At 35.0% G+C, this 15,195-nt stretch overlaps 5 protein-coding genes and 1 pseudogene across 5 annotated transcripts; 4 read left to right on the top strand and 2 right to left on the bottom strand.

Annotated features, from left to right (window-relative positions):
* Positions 1–679: 679 nt before the first annotated feature.
* On the bottom strand, positions 680–1,616 carry LOC108849572 (uncharacterized). Its single transcript, XM_018623133.2, has 3 exons — positions 1,290–1,616; positions 1,046–1,192; positions 680–966 (listed from the first exon to the last, which is right to left on the bottom strand). Exons 1-3 carry the CDS (start codon positions 1,524–1,526, stop codon positions 823–825), a joined length of 528 nt encoding a protein of 175 aa, XP_018478635.1. The 5' UTR covers positions 1,527–1,616; the 3' UTR covers positions 680–822.
* A 753-nt stretch (positions 1,617–2,369) lies between these two features.
* On the top strand, positions 2,370–3,805 carry LOC108849570 ((+)-neomenthol dehydrogenase-like). Its single transcript, XM_057008732.1, has 5 exons — positions 2,370–2,454; positions 2,532–2,784; positions 2,953–3,018; positions 3,115–3,291; positions 3,385–3,805. Exons 1-5 carry the CDS (start codon positions 2,435–2,437, stop codon positions 3,763–3,765), a joined length of 897 nt encoding a protein of 298 aa, XP_056864712.1. The 5' UTR covers positions 2,370–2,434; the 3' UTR covers positions 3,766–3,805.
* Positions 3,806–3,923: 118 nt separating this feature from the next.
* On the bottom strand, positions 3,924–4,887 carry LOC108849571 (LIM domain-containing protein PLIM2c). Its single transcript, XM_018623131.2, has 4 exons — positions 4,686–4,887; positions 4,498–4,597; positions 4,383–4,408; positions 3,924–4,298 (listed from the first exon to the last, which is right to left on the bottom strand). Exons 1-4 carry the CDS (start codon positions 4,818–4,820, stop codon positions 3,924–3,926), a joined length of 636 nt encoding a protein of 211 aa, XP_018478633.2. The 5' UTR covers positions 4,821–4,887.
* A 1,703-nt stretch (positions 4,888–6,590) lies between these two features.
* LOC130511572 (transcription factor MYB17-like) lies at positions 6,591–7,724 on the top strand. The gene is made up of 3 exons (XM_057008730.1): positions 6,591–6,780; positions 6,869–6,998; positions 7,082–7,724. The coding sequence occupies exons 1-3, from the start codon at positions 6,615–6,617 to the stop codon at positions 7,617–7,619; spliced, it is 834 nt and encodes a 277-aa protein (XP_056864710.1). The 5' UTR covers positions 6,591–6,614; the 3' UTR covers positions 7,620–7,724.
* Positions 7,725–10,320: 2,596 nt separating this feature from the next.
* On the top strand, positions 10,321–12,602 carry LOC130510819 (uncharacterized). The gene is given in 7 exon segments (XM_057007486.1): positions 10,321–10,425; positions 10,688–11,235; positions 11,308–11,390; positions 11,393–11,499; positions 11,627–11,691; positions 11,793–12,003; positions 12,144–12,602. Coding segments are annotated over 7 exon segments (1,506 nt in total). The 3' UTR covers positions 12,531–12,602.
* A 280-nt stretch (positions 12,603–12,882) lies between these two features.
* The window catches only part of LOC130511438 (multiple C2 domain and transmembrane region protein 8-like), a 4,287-nt pseudogene continuing 1,974 nt past the window's right edge, over positions 12,883–15,195 (top strand).

Below are 15,195 nucleotides of genomic sequence, written 5' to 3'. Positions count from 1 at the left end.
TAATCAATGCTTTTTAAAACTTCATTTTATTTTTAATAACATTCAAACATATATAAACACTCACACAGTCGCAAAAAATCGAAACACAAATAGACTTTAACGGAATCAGAGTAAAAACTCAAATAAAAACTCTTAACTTAATCAATGTAAACGGTCAAATATTAAAATTACATCATTTACTATTGAGAGAATACAAAAATTAATCAAAAATTTAATATTCGTCCGGTCGGACGGATCAAGATCTAGTAATGCCTTATAATAGAAAATTTGTTTTTCATTTTTTTGTTAAGTAAATTTGTTCTTATTCTTCATATTATTATTATTTTTATTATTAATTTCTAAATACAACTAAAATTGTTGAATAAAATTGTAGTGCTCTCAACGACCGGTTCATATGTCTATGTTCCGGACCGGATTCTAAAATGGCACTTGTTGTCTGCTTGTACTAAGGTTGCTCCGTAGATGTAGAGTTTTGTGCGACTCTGGTTAAGTTTGTTTGTGTCGCTGCTAAATGAGTTTTGGTTTGGTGACCATATCTCTATCCCTTCCTCCAGATCAATCCTATCACTAACTACTACTTCAGAGAATTCAAAGATCTCACGTGTCATACATACTCTATTCAATTAAAGTCTTAGTACGAAATGTGGAGTTGCTCAAAGTGATTGAAGACAGAGAAAAATAGTAATGCTCATTATATATCTCGTAGGTCCATACACTAATCTGTATACAGAAACAGACTCTTGTCTTATTGAATAGAATATGAAGAAGAATCAACAAAAGATCTGAAAAAAAATCAAATCCTTTTTTCAAGTATCAAAAAGCTTAAAGCTTGGAGACGAGAGATTGGTAAAAAGTAGCACGAGATAGGTAAGTGACTTTCATGGTATCCTTCATCTTGAACTCAACATTCACCACCGTCAGGTTCCTCCCACTCCTCACCACTGATCCTTCCACCACCAATTCACTCTGTGCAAAAAATCTCACAAAATCAATAACCTTTCTCTAAACAGAGTCTAAATAACAGAGAGAGAGAAAAGGAGCTTACCGAAACAGGAGCAGCAGAGAGATAAGACATACTCAATTCACCGAGGAACAGCTGTTTCTCTTCAGACACGATGGTTCTCGCGCAAGCCATCGATAATCTCTCTGCAATTGACGCCACTGCTCCTCCGTGTAACCCATTAAAGTAATTCTAAAAAAAAATTAAAAGAGACTAGATTTGGATTAAAGATGGAAACTTTAAGAGACCCATTTGATTAGAATGAAGAAAGGGAGGAGCTTTTTTTTACGGTAAGGGCAGGCGTGACGACGACGGAGCACGTGATACGGCCACGTGAGACGGAGAGAGCTCTGATGTTGTTCTGGAACAAGACTGAGAATGAGTCGAAGGAGGCGAAATCGTCGAGGGAGGAGTCTGGGTGGGTGAAGGAGTGGAGGAAGTTTTCGAATAGGGATACGTTTTTTGGATCGATTTCTTTGGATATCTTCGTCGTCTCGGACGAGATCGGAGAAGGAGAAGAAGACATTGTTGTTTGTTTGTTTGGTTTCTTCTGTGGTTGGTTGGCTCTCTCTGTCTAACTCCAAGTTTCGTGGAGTTTTTCCCCAATTCGATTTTAACCTAGTTTTATTTCGAATTGGTTTGCTGTTACACAGTGTTGACTTTTTCTTTCCTACTATTTTAAAATGTTTTTCTATTTATGGAAATGTGTAAAACTAGAGTTGAAAAATTCTACTGTGAAAGTTATATACAGACCAAGCAAACCAATACTTCAGAGCCCCATGGAGGATTTTTACTCCTGGGTTTTAATTAATTTTAACTAGATTTTAAGGGGATCTTTATTTTAAATTTTTAAAAGAAATTTAACTTTAATATAAGTATAGTTTAAAAGTCAATTTGGGTTATATATATATACTAAATAGTGTCAGTTAATTATTAAAAATGTAGATTGTAAATAATTGGATAAAACATTTATCAATTAGACATGATACTATTTTAATAGAATATATATATATTTATATATAAGTGTCGTTTAAAGTTTTTACACATATTTAAAAATTTATTAAATTTATTATTTTATCCCTATTAAATGTAATTAGTGAATTAAATATAATGGCAAAAATTAGAAAATTTGTTCATTGGAAATATAAAATGATACTTATAATAATACAAAATTAAAAATTAAAATGACATTTGATATAAACTGAGAGAATATATCTTTATGTAATTATGGGATTCTAAATTTTACGAATGTCAATTCTAACATACCGGATTTGAAAATTTGTCTGGTTTTGTTTTGGACCACTCCGCTCTTATCTTCTTAGTAACATCAACTTCTGAGTTACGTGGCTTCATTGGATACGTTTTGTTGTTTGAGAAGAGGAATTGAATAGTTGAAACTGTTTGTATGAAAATAGAAAGAAAAAAGGTTAAAAAATGACAGAGGAAACACCAAGGTATGTCTCAATCATCATCCTTTAGTTCTTGATCTTACCTGTAATCTTAGTGGGGTTTTGTCTCTGTGGTTTTGTAGATATGCTGTAGTTACTGGAGCAAACAGAGGAATTGGCTACGAGATCTGCAGACAATTAGCAAGCTACGGGATTAGAGTTGTTTTGACCTCTAGAGATGAGAAAAGAGGACTTGATGCTGTTGAGACACTGAGGCAAGAGACTGGAGTTTCTGATCAAAGCCTTGTTTTTCATCAGCTTGATGTCACTGATCCTGCTAGTATCAAATCTCTTGCCCAGTTTGTCAAAAACAAATTTGGAAAACTCGATATCTTGGTATGATTATGAGTTTGATCTGCTCCTAATAGACATGTGATTAACAATTGCAGTAACGTTTAATCTTGAAAAATGAAGACTGGAATATATAGTGTAGCCGGTCTGGTTGTCTAGTCTTTATGAACTGTTCTAATGTGGTGTGGGTGATTTTTTTTATTGCTTTTATAGATCAATAATGCAGGGGTGAGTGGTGTAATCATTGATATTGATGCTCTAAGAGCTGGAAAAGAGAAAGTAAATATATATTTATGTTCAGGTTGCAAAAGACATGTTAATATAATACCATTAAATCTTTGTCAAGTCTGAAACCTTCTTGTTGATTCCACATAGCAGGTAGATTTCAATTGGGAGGAAAATATTCCAGAGAATGACTATAACCTAGCTAAAGAATGCTTGAATATAAATTACTACGGACCAAAGAGAATGTGTGAGGCACTTATTCCCCTTTTGGAGTTATCTGATTCACCTAGAATCATCAACGTATCATCCTTCATGGGTCAACTAAAGGTACGTACAAAATAAATTGAAGAAAGCTTGAGATATGTTGGTGGAGATTGGAGAAACTCCATATTAACGTTACAGTTGATTAATGTTTACTAGAATCTACTAAACGAATGGGCAAAAGGGATTCTGAGCAACGCAGAGAATCTAACAGAGGAAAGAATCGACGAAGTGATTGACAAACTTCTCAACGAGTTCAAAGATGGCGTGGTCAAGATAAAAGACTGGAGCAAAGTTATGGCGGCTTACGTGGTTTCCAAGGCAGGTTTAAACGGTTACACGAGGATACTAGCCAAGAAACATCCCGAGATTCGCGTGAACTCGGTTTGTCCTGGACTTGTTAGGACGGATATGACTTTCAATATTGGAGATTTTTCTGCGGAAGAAGGAGCATCATGTCCCGTGAGGTTGGCTTTGCTTCCATATCAAGAAACCCCTTCTGGTAGTTTCTTTGACCGCAAGCAACTTTCAGAGTTTTGAATTTCTTGTGTGATAAGTTATATATAAAGTCCAAAAAATTAATGTAATGGGAGATTGTGATCAGATTTTTTTCTACATGTTATAATAAATACTTTACAAATATAGGATTATATGATTTTACATTTCACAAATAAAGCTTTTCTTTTCCTCCGGTTATTTTAGGACTCATGTTCTTCAGGGACTGCATCGGAAGTGTCTTCTTCTTCTTTAGGGTTTGCTTCATTTTCGTTGGGCTCAATTTTGTCTTCCTCGGGTGTGCGTCGGTGGTTAGCAGCGGCTTGGAGGACATGATTGTAGTTACCTTTCTCAAGGAAAAGCTGACTGAAATGAACCTTACAGTAAAGGATACCATTGAGAGCAGCGTATGAGGAGTGTGTTAATGGACAGCCACCGGTTGCACATCTAAAGCAAGTCTTGTGGTAAGATTCTCCTTCCAGTGTGATCTTCTCTAGGGGATAAACAGTTTTCTTACAAGCCGCACATTTGTCTTGTGTTCCGCTAAAGAAGGAGGATAGCTTGCTTGGAGCCCTCGTCTAGATTCATAACAGAAAATAAGATTTTTAAAAAGTTGATGAACCAACAAAAGTATATAAATGTTTGAACGTTTACGTGCATACCGCTTCATTTGATTTTTCGGTCTTTCCTGCCGCAAAATAATTGAGAAAAAGTAGCCAAGATTGTTAAAATTTCCAACAAAGGTGAAATAAACAGAGCAAGAAGATATTAATTAACCTGTCTGAAAATTCTTGCTGAAGTTTCCAGATTCTTTGAAGAGCTGTTCAAAATGTGGCTTGCAATACAAAACTCCATCCATGGATGAATAGTTGCTAATCTGAGAATGATAAGAAATATTCTCTTTTGTCTTTGTTTCCACAGAAACATATGAACAAAAGTGGAAGATTTAGAAGATAGATAGATACCACGAGAGTGCCATTGCAATGGCTGCACCTGAAGCATGACTTGTGGTAAGGCATTCCTTCCAACGTCATCAAATCCATAAGGTATACAGTCTTGTCACATGCCTTGCATTTGTCTAGTGTCCCTGTAAACGCCATTGTTCTCTCTCTTTTTTTTTACCTTCTTCCTTTTGCTTTTAGATCACAAAAGAGAAATCAATATCTTTTGCTTTCTGCCTTTATTCAAATCCTAGAATTGAGATGTTTTGTTCTGATGGTTGAGATTCGAATGCGGAGAACCCTTTAAATATTATTTTTATCATATCTGTATTTCTATAATCTAATTTCGGCTAATTCATTTTCAAGAGTACATCAAAAAGACACCCGGTTTGGTGCAAAGCTTATAAATAGGTAGCTTGTCGTTTTTTTTGAGAAAGCAATGGGTGCTTCTATCAAATTATCATACAATGATTTGCTATTTTATTCCCTAATCTTGTTTTCTTTAGTTTTATCCATTTCTAGTATTCAAGATTTTTTTTTGGGTTTACTTGGCTTTTAAATATAACTCATTTGATGTATATTGTCATGTGGATCTCTCTCTCTCTCTCGTTATTTGATGAATGAATGAATGAGATATGTCACATTTAATTATTTCATGAAAGTAAACATATATGAAACATATGTAGCACAGAAAGAAGCATATACTTATACTATCTGAGATATGAAATCAAAATTTATTATTAAAAGAAATTGATACTATTAAACTTGTGCTTTGACTTGTAGCTGACCACATGTATTGAGATATTGAATGGACCACACCAACTTGTCTGCAAGGTCATGACCGAACAGTATATCTTCTCTTTCTTTGACTCTATGATCCCTAGATGCATGACATGTCGACCACCTATGGGCTTATTCTTTTACTCTGTAAATTCTTATAACTTGGAAAAAAATTCGAGTTAAAACTTGGAAAAGAATTACAAAAGAAAAGTCCATGTGATTAATACTAGAAAAATTCGAGTTAAAACTTGGAAAAAAATTACAAAAGAAAAGTTATGTATAAATGAATTTCCTTCGGCTCTAGTAGTCTACAAGTCCATGTCGTATCCATTACTTCGACTTCTGCTTCGTTCTTTATTAACTTCTTCAATTTCTAAGATAGATGCCAATAAATGCTCCTCTCTGATCTTTGATTCCCGGCTAAAAGGAAGTTGTCACGTGTTACTAAGAGGACTAGTAATAGTAAAGATTTGAGTAAAAAACTCAGCACATAAAACTTCGAGAAAAAATAACTCACAAACTACAAAAAGAAAAGTATGTATAAATGACCACTGTTCATTTATAACTCTATTATCATGAACGTCTTTACGTTATAGTTTTGATTAAAACGTGTTCGTTGATAAGCCCAGTCCTCATTTCTTTGCCTTAGCTGTTTTCGACAACCCTAATGACGCTAATATCAATCACATTCACACACCTTCAATATCGTATCATAAGCCCATTTCACAACACACAGAGCGTTTCCCATTGCGATCAATCAAAATCTCAATGATCAAAGATATGCAATCATGATTTCTTGTTCTTAAACGATCTGTTGTTGCTGTCACTAGCATTAAATACAATATATCATAAATGTTGTACAAACTTTGCGTGTAATAAATGGCCAGGGCCGGCTCCAAGCTCGCTGATCGTCTCGTTTCACTCTATTCCAATCGTATTTATTTCATTTTTCTTATTCCTATTTTTAATTTTTTTTAATATCTAAAAATATATACAGAATCATCGTTCATAATTCATGTTTACGACATTAAAACCAGACCAGACCAAAGACATTAATAGTTTTACCCCTTTCAAAAAAAATTCTCTTTGATCATTTTTCACTTTGAGGTTTGTTTGACTCTTGTATATGTTCGATCTATGTTTTTCTATTTCCTTAAGCTTAAGAACTTAAAAATGTTTGTCCATTTGGCTAGCGAGGTGATCAAAATGGGAAGAACGCCTTGCTGTGACAAGAAAGGTTTGAAGAAAGGTCCATGGACTCCTGAAGAAGATGAGATTCTCGTTGAATATATCAAGCAAAACAGTCACGCAAGCTGGAGAACACTTCCAAAGAAAGCTGGTGCAAATCATATTCCTTCCTCTTTTGGACTTTGGTTTTGATTAATTCTAGTTCTCATCTTTATTAGTTTCTTCCGGATCTTGAAAAGGTTTACTTCGCTGTGGAAAGAGTTGTAGACTGAGATGGACCAACTATCTAAGACCAGACATAAAGCGAGGTCCGTTCACTCCAGAGGAGGAGAAACTCGTTGTCCAGCTTCACGCCATTCTCGGCAACAGGTTGCTTCTACACTGTCTATGTTCCTTTAAGAAACTCTTTGTTTCGTTGTTTGAAATTCTCTGTTATCTTTTTTTCTTATCAGGTGGGCTGCTATAGCAGCACAGCTTCCAGGGAGAACAGACAACGAGATCAAGAATTTATGGAATACTCACTTAAAGAAACGTCTTCTAAGTATGGGTCTTCATCCCAAAAGCCATGAGCCTTTACCTTCATATGGGTTAGCGAAACAAGCCCCAGCTTCACCAACAACTCGCCACATGGCTCAATGGGAAAGTGCTAGGGTTGAAGCTGAGGCAAGGCTTTCTAGAGAGTCAACGCTTGTTAAATCTGATTGTGATCACTTCTTACGCATTTGGAACTCTGAGATTGGTGAATCTTTCAGAAACATTGCTCCATCTGATCAGTCAACTACTAGTCAAAGCCTTAGCTCTAGGACAACATCTTCTTCATCTACACTTGTAGGGAAAGAGATTGTTGTGAGGACTCATGGATCTGATTCTTCTCCTTGTTGGAATAATCTTGAAGATGTTTCATCAGACTCTGCTTTTCAACTTCTGCTTGATTTCCCTATAAGTGATGATGATATGAGCTTCTTGGAAGAGAACATTAGTTTGTTTTAGAACTTGAATAGTGTCCATGTTGATTCTTCTTACTAGTTAGCAAGCATTCCTCTCTTTATGTTTTGATGATGCTACTAAGAGAAACAACAATGAACATATTTTCCATTCTCATGTTTTTTACACACAGTCAATATACAAAACAAGTTTTTTTCTTTTTTTTTTGAACTTAACAAGTTTTTTTTCTTTATATACAAAAACAAGATTATAAGCCATTGAAGAGGGAAAGAGGAGAGATTGTTTGCACTTTACAGTTGAAACTCTTTTAAAATGATCAGAAACATCCACAAGTTGCCTTTGGGACAATTCCAGTGGCTCTGTACTCTTAGTAGCAGTTTCTTCAGCTTTAAGAATGCATGGACAACTCGTTGGTTCTGTCTCCGAACCTCATATCTGCTTGTAATTTTGCAGCAGCCTTATAATCCAATTTCGTTAGTCTGGTTTAGTTTGGTATTTTTATATTCCTTTTTTATTGGTCGTTATACATCTGACAACCGTGGCAAAAGAGCTTGATGTAGGTGATGATTGGTTCGACTATAGTTTTAAAAATTTAGCTGTACAAATTTAGCCGTAGGTAAATTGGTTATAGCTGTAAAGTTGAAACTGTAGATTTTTTTGTAGAGATTTTTGTTGTAGTTAAATCTGTTGTAGCTGTAAATTATAGACTGTAGATATTTTAAAATAAAATATGTGAAATATGTAATATATATAAAATAATTAATTTTTATCAATTAAAGAATTTACACTAATATTTTATTATAAATTATCAAAGTTTACTGTTATTTAAAATGTGATATGTAAATAATAAAAATGTTATTTAAATATTTCAATATTTTAGAAACACCACAAAATTAAATAAATATTTAAAGATGTTTTAATTATGATTATCTAAATTATTTGATATTATAGACAATTTTTTATTTTACAGATTCTACCGCCAATAAAAGAAAAGCTTTAGGTTTTATATTCTAAAGTACTAAAAAAATTATACGTTAGATAATTAAAAAATTTTATTCTGCTTATTATCATAATAAATATTTAAGATGTTTAATTATGATTATCTAATTTATGATATTATAGATAGTTTTTTTATTTTACAGATTCTACAGCCTATAAAAGAAAGCTTTAGGTTTTTATACTTAAAATACTTAAGAAAAAAATTTGCTTTAGTTTTTTGCTGTAGTTTTAAAAATAAAGCTAAAGCAAAATTAGTTAAAAAATTAATAGAAACTTGATGTAGGCTTTCACTATTAAAAATAAAGCTACAACATGATTAGGTAAAGTTTGGTGATTAAAATAAATAAAGCAACTAAATCAAGTAGATAAAGCCCAACCAATATCACCCCACATAGACGTGTAGGTGAGTGTGTTTTTAAATGTTTAAGCTAGGAATTGAACTGCACTCCGTACGGATATACTTTTTGTTTCACAAATAATAATAAACTATAAATATATATAGATATTAACATTTTTTAATAAATGTACAAAAATATTACTTTGAAAATTATATATATTGAAATTTATTTTTGATGAAATTTTACTAATCATATATTCAAACTTATTTTTATTTTATTTATTTAAAAATGTAACAACATACTAATAATTAAATTTAAACATTAGTTTTTATATTATATTATTATAAAATTTTTAATTTTTATAAAAGTTGGACTCTCAAAATATTTTATGTGACTAAATTAAATTAGATAATATTATATGTTGAATATTTTTATTTAATATATTATATATTAGTTTTGCATTTTTGTTTTAAAATTACTATTTATTTTGTATATAAGAAATTAATCAGATAATCTTAAAAGAACTGTGCTATACTATTATTTTCACAATTAATTATCCAAAAATACACACAAATCTGGCCTAGATTAATTGGTGAAAAAATAAATAATAATTTCAGTATAGAAATAGATTAGATTTTTACCGGAAATGTTATTGTTTAGATTATATGGTTTAATGTTAGGAAAATATCATATATGCATGTATTTAGGATATTTTGTTAAAATTTTTAGTTAGTAGTCTAACATAGACTCTTTAATGGTAGATAAAACAAACTCTATTTTAATAGAATAGATTAATGTGCGTTAAATCAAATCAATAACTGGTTACTAATAAAAATGGTATAATATGCATATATGGTTGAAAATCCTAATTACAGTATAATCTTTTTAAATTAATAATCTATAAATTGATATATACTAAAATCTCTATAAAATAATATAATTTTATAGTTTCAAATTAAATTTTTGGTTCAATTAATTTATTAATAAATTAATAATCTTTATAAATTAATAAATAATTATAAATTTGGTGTATCCCAACATTATTAATTTATAGAAGTCTCACTGTAATAAGTGTTGAAAACAAATTAATTCTACCAGTATGTTGGAAATCTTTGTTTACTAAAGATATTCACACAGACATATACATGCATGGTAATTAATAATTGAAAAGATGTAAACAAAGCTATTTGGGCAATAAATCATATCAGATCCCCTATATATTTTCAGTAATTATGCCCATAAATTTGTTTTCTAAATATTAGTCTAAAACGCAATTGACTGGTTACATATTGTCTATTCGGCAATTCATTTTTCATAATATCAAAAAGAACAAAAAGTTTTTTTCATCTTTATTTTGGGTTTTGGTCATGAGAAACTAAACAAGATCATCAGATCCAAGACCTGCAACTATGAAGATGCACAGCAAAGGATTTAAACAGAAACCACGTTCTAAAGTAGTCGTCTCTTTCTTCATCGTCCTTTCCATTCTCATCCTCAGTACTTGGATGCATATGGTACTAAAACTCTTTCTCATCTTCGAATCATTTTAATCATAATATTTATAAGGCCTCCGGACATAGCAGGATGAAATATTGGTATATGCCTCCAAATTTTTAAAGAGTTATCATACTCATATAACCTCAAAATAGTTGAACTTTTATTTATTAAGATTAACTTAAAAATATTTATGGTTTTCTAAGTATCAGATCTGACCATGTATATGTATATATGTATATGTGTGAGTCATCATTTAATTGAATCTGAGTGTTCATATAGTTTGTAATAGGGAAGAGTAAAATCCAAATGATTGCGACATCAATAGTAGGAAGTACAAAGAAAACCATCAAGATCCCACTAAAGTGCAAAGACACAACACAAACATGTCCTTTAAACTATCCAAACAGATTCAAACCAGCCATCTCTTCCTCGGAAACTTGTCCTGACTACTTCAGGTGGATCCACCAAGACCTAAAGATATGGCAAGAGACAGGTATCACAAGGGAAACACTTGAGAGAGCAAAACCTTATGCTCATTTCAGGCTTGTGATAAAGTCAGGGAGATTGTATCTTCATCAGTATGATAAATGTTATCAAACGAGAGATGTGTTCACAATTTGGGGAATACTTCAGCTTTTTAAAATGTATCCTGGTCAAGTCCCTGATCTTGAGCTTCTCTTCCTCTGCCATGACCAACCCGGCATTTGGAAAAAAGACTTTAAGAAAGAAGGACCAAACTCTACATGGCCCCCTCCGCCGTTGTTTCATTACTGCAGTCACCGTGATGCATACGACATTGTCTTCCCTGATTGGAGCTTTTGGGGTTGGTACGTACATATCAATGTTAATGGACTGTAGCCTAAGATAAACGTTTTTATTAGTTATTGCTATATATATAGGCCTGAGGTGAATGTTAAGGAGTGGACAACATTACAAGTGGCGATTAGAGAAGCCAACGAAAGGGTTAGATGGAAAGATAGAGTTCCTACGCTCACTGGAAAGGGAACTCACACGTTTCTCTTGAAAGAAGAAACCTCAGGCATTGTAACTTCTCCGATAAGTATGATCCCATGGTTCATATCTATGAACAGGTATATGTCCATCCATTTACAGTATCCAGTTTAAGTTTGTGGAACTCTATATATATATATATATATATAGCATCTCATGATCTTCAAACAAAATAAATATCATATGTAATAGTAATGGTGATTTCAGGATTGGGAGAAGGAGAGGGGGAATGGTTTCAAAAGTTCAAACCTAGAAGACCAGTGTACCCATAGGTACCTGATATTATATACTCATGATGTTACTTTTCGGATTTTGTTAAATTTTTGGTTGCCTATAATTATTAACATTTTGGGGTTTCTATTGAACAATTTAGGTACAAGATTTACATAGAAGGTCGTGCATGGTCAGTGAGCAAAAAATATATATTAGCATGTGACAGTATGGCTCTACTAGTTAAACCAGAGTTCTTCGATTTCTTTGGAAGAAGTATGGTTCCATTGGAACATTACTGGCCCATTAGACCTCAAGAGACCTGTCGTGACCTCAAGTTCGCTGTTGAATGGGGTAACAACAACCCTGAGAAGGTTAGCTAATATTTCTAGATTAATGAGATTTTTTTATCACAGGTTAATATAACAATGAGCAATAATAGACTACCATTATCTTGTTAATTTTGTAATATTCTATATTAAACACATCATGATGTTCTTATAAATATAAACAGGCGCAAGATATAGGGAGACGAGGAAGTGAGTACATGATGAAAAGCCTAGACATGAAGTATGTATATGATTACATGTTGCATGTGTTGCAAGGATACGGGAAGCTGATGAAGTTGGATGTGACTGTGCCTGAAAATGCTACCGAAGTGTGTTCGGAGACGATGGCTTGTCTGATCAATGATGGTGGACTGATTAGGCAATGCATGGACGACTCCTTGGTTATGTCTCCTAGCGTCAAGGCGGCTTGTGACTTGCCGCAGCCTTACGGAGATGACGAGCTCAAAAGGTTTCTTGAGAAACAAGAAAGTGCGGAGAAAGATGTTGAGAAGTTGACCAATGACTATTGGGAGGTCCAAAACAAGATTCTTCAAAAAAGAATAAAAATATAATTTATCAGGAATAATTTAATTGATATATACTAGGGAGTCCTTAAAATTGATTTCTTTAAGGTTTTGGAATGTAAGAGGCAACTAATGTTTTTATTCAAGACCAAAACGAATGATTGGAGTCATGATTAATAAGTTAATAACAGAAAAGCGCGTTGCGTAGTCTTCAATTAAACACGGTCAACGTTTAATTAACACCAATAGTTTCCACCAGAAAAAAAAAATGCCTAGTTGCCTTGATAGACAAGTCTGCACGACCTCACAAAACCATGAAGAAGCTTTCAACATCTCTGTTCTGTCTCTCAGGAGTACCAAAAAAAAAAAACTAGATCGATTTCTCTTTGTGTAAAATTAAATGAGTAACCTAAAACTTGGTGTTGAAGTCATAAGCGCAAGGCTCGGAGATGGTGTTAATTCCTTTGTGGAGCTACGATTCGACGATCAGAAAGTCAAAACCTCGACAAAGCTCGACGATTCGAGACCTGTTTGGAACGAGAGGTTCTTCTTCAACATCTCCGACACAGATGATCTATCGAACCTGGTTCTTGAGGCTTACGTTTACAACAAAACTAGCAACGTAACGAAGTCTTGTCTTGGTAAGATTCGAATCCTTGGAACAGCTTTTGTGCCCTACTCTGAAGCTGCGGGGTTGCAATACCCTCTTGAGAAAGACAAATGGAACGCCTTCTCTTTTGGATCCACCATTAGAGGTGAGCTCGCGCTGAAGGTGTTTGTAACTGATAACCCCTCTCTCAAGGTACCGGTTCCAAACCCTAGAAAGAAGATTACTTCTAACACAAGGCGAAGATTCCACAGCATCCCTGCGTCAGAGAATACTGAACCTAGCCAACCATCGCGTCGACCACAGCAACCCGCAACCATCGCCTCAACCGCAACCGCAACCATCGCCTCGACCACAACCGCAACCATTGCCTCGACCGCAATCGCAACCACAACCACAACCATTGTCTCGACCGCAACCGCAACCACAACGGCTTCAAATGCCGACACCGGTTATGGAAGCTGCTCCATTTCAACCGGTCAGACCGGTTCTTAGAGGAGGCCTACAAGCAAAACAACCACCACTCATGATCTCGTCGAGCCAATGGAATATCTCTTCATCAAGATCGTGAAAGCACGTAATCTTCCGACAATGGACGCGACAGGAAGTCTAGACCCCTACGTCGAAGTCAAACTCGGAAAACTTCACAGCAAGAACGACACACTTCGAGAAGAACAAGAATCCTGTTTGGAACGAAGTCTTTGCTTTCACCAAATCAGACCAACAAGCAAACTTCGTGGACGTCATCGTCATGGACAAAGACGTCATCAAAGACGACTTCGTTGGTTCGATCCGGTTCGATCTAAACGAGATACCGACACGTGTTGCAACAGATAGTTCCTTAGCTCCGGAATGGCACATAGTCAACCATGAGAAAGGAGGAGAGATTATGTTATCTGTTTGGTTCGGTACTCAAGCCGACGAAGCGTTCTCAGACGCGACGTACTCAGACGCTTTAAACGCTGTAAACAAATCGAGTGTGCGCTCTAAAGTCTACCATTCTCCAAGGCTATGGTACCTTCGGGTTAACGTCATCGAGGCACAGGACTTGGTTATCGTACCAGACCGGACTCAGTTTCCTCCAAATCCTTATGTTAAAATCAAGTTAGGTAATCAGATGGTTCGAACCAAACCGGGTCAATCGCTTAACCCGAAATGGAACGAAGAGTTCACATTTGTGGCGGCTGAACCATTTGAGGATCTTGAAATCTCAATCCAAGACCGAGAGGAAGCTTGGAACGGTTGAGATATCGTTGATGAAATAGAAAGACGGGCTGATGATAAACCGGATAGTACCAAACCGTTGTTTAGTCTTGCGTTAGAGAGCCAGAGGAGAGTTAGATTTGCAACTACTAGGATTCTTCTGAATGTTTGTTTAGAAGGAGGCTACCACGTTCTTGATGAGTCCACTTACAACAGCAGCGACTTCAGACCGTCGATGAAAGAGCAGTTGAACCGATGAGCCATCAGTTGGTGTCCTTGAGTTAGGGATCTTAGGAGCTGAAGGTTTGAGTCTGAGTGAAGATGGGAAGAAAGAGACAGTTGATACTTATTGTGTGGCTAAGTACGGGACAAAATGGGTTAGGACGCGGACCGTTATGAACTGTTTAAACCCGCGGTTCCACGAGCAGTACACATGGGAGGTTTATGAGCCAGCAACTGTGATAACGATCGGCGTCTTCAATAACAATGGACCAATGGTGGTAACAACAAAGATGGGAAGATTGGGAAAGCCAGAGTTCGAATATCTACTCTTGAATCAGGAAGACTCTACACTAACTCGTACCCGCTTCTCGTTCTTCGACCTTCAGGTGTCAAGAACATGGGTGAACTACATTTGGCGATTCGGTTTACTTGCACCTCATGTTTCAGATGCTTCTCCATTACTGGAAACCGATTCTTCCCAAAATGCATTACGTGAGACCTTTAAAAGTAGTGCAGCAGCAAATTCTCAGGCAGCACGCGGTTAACCTAGTGGCGGCTCGGCTAAGCAGAGCCGAACCGCCACTTAGGAAAGAAGTGATAGAGTATGTAACCGATTCGAACTCTCATTTCTGGAGCATTAGGAAAAGCAGAGCTAACCTCTACAGGTTGAGATCGGTTTTC

Source organism: Raphanus sativus, chromosome 4 (assembly GCF_000801105.2).
Source record: "Raphanus sativus cultivar WK10039 chromosome 4, ASM80110v3, whole genome shotgun sequence".
Taxonomy (NCBI): Eukaryota; Viridiplantae; Streptophyta; class Magnoliopsida; order Brassicales; family Brassicaceae; genus Raphanus; species Raphanus sativus.
This window is presented reverse-complemented; position numbering and strand designations above follow the sequence as displayed.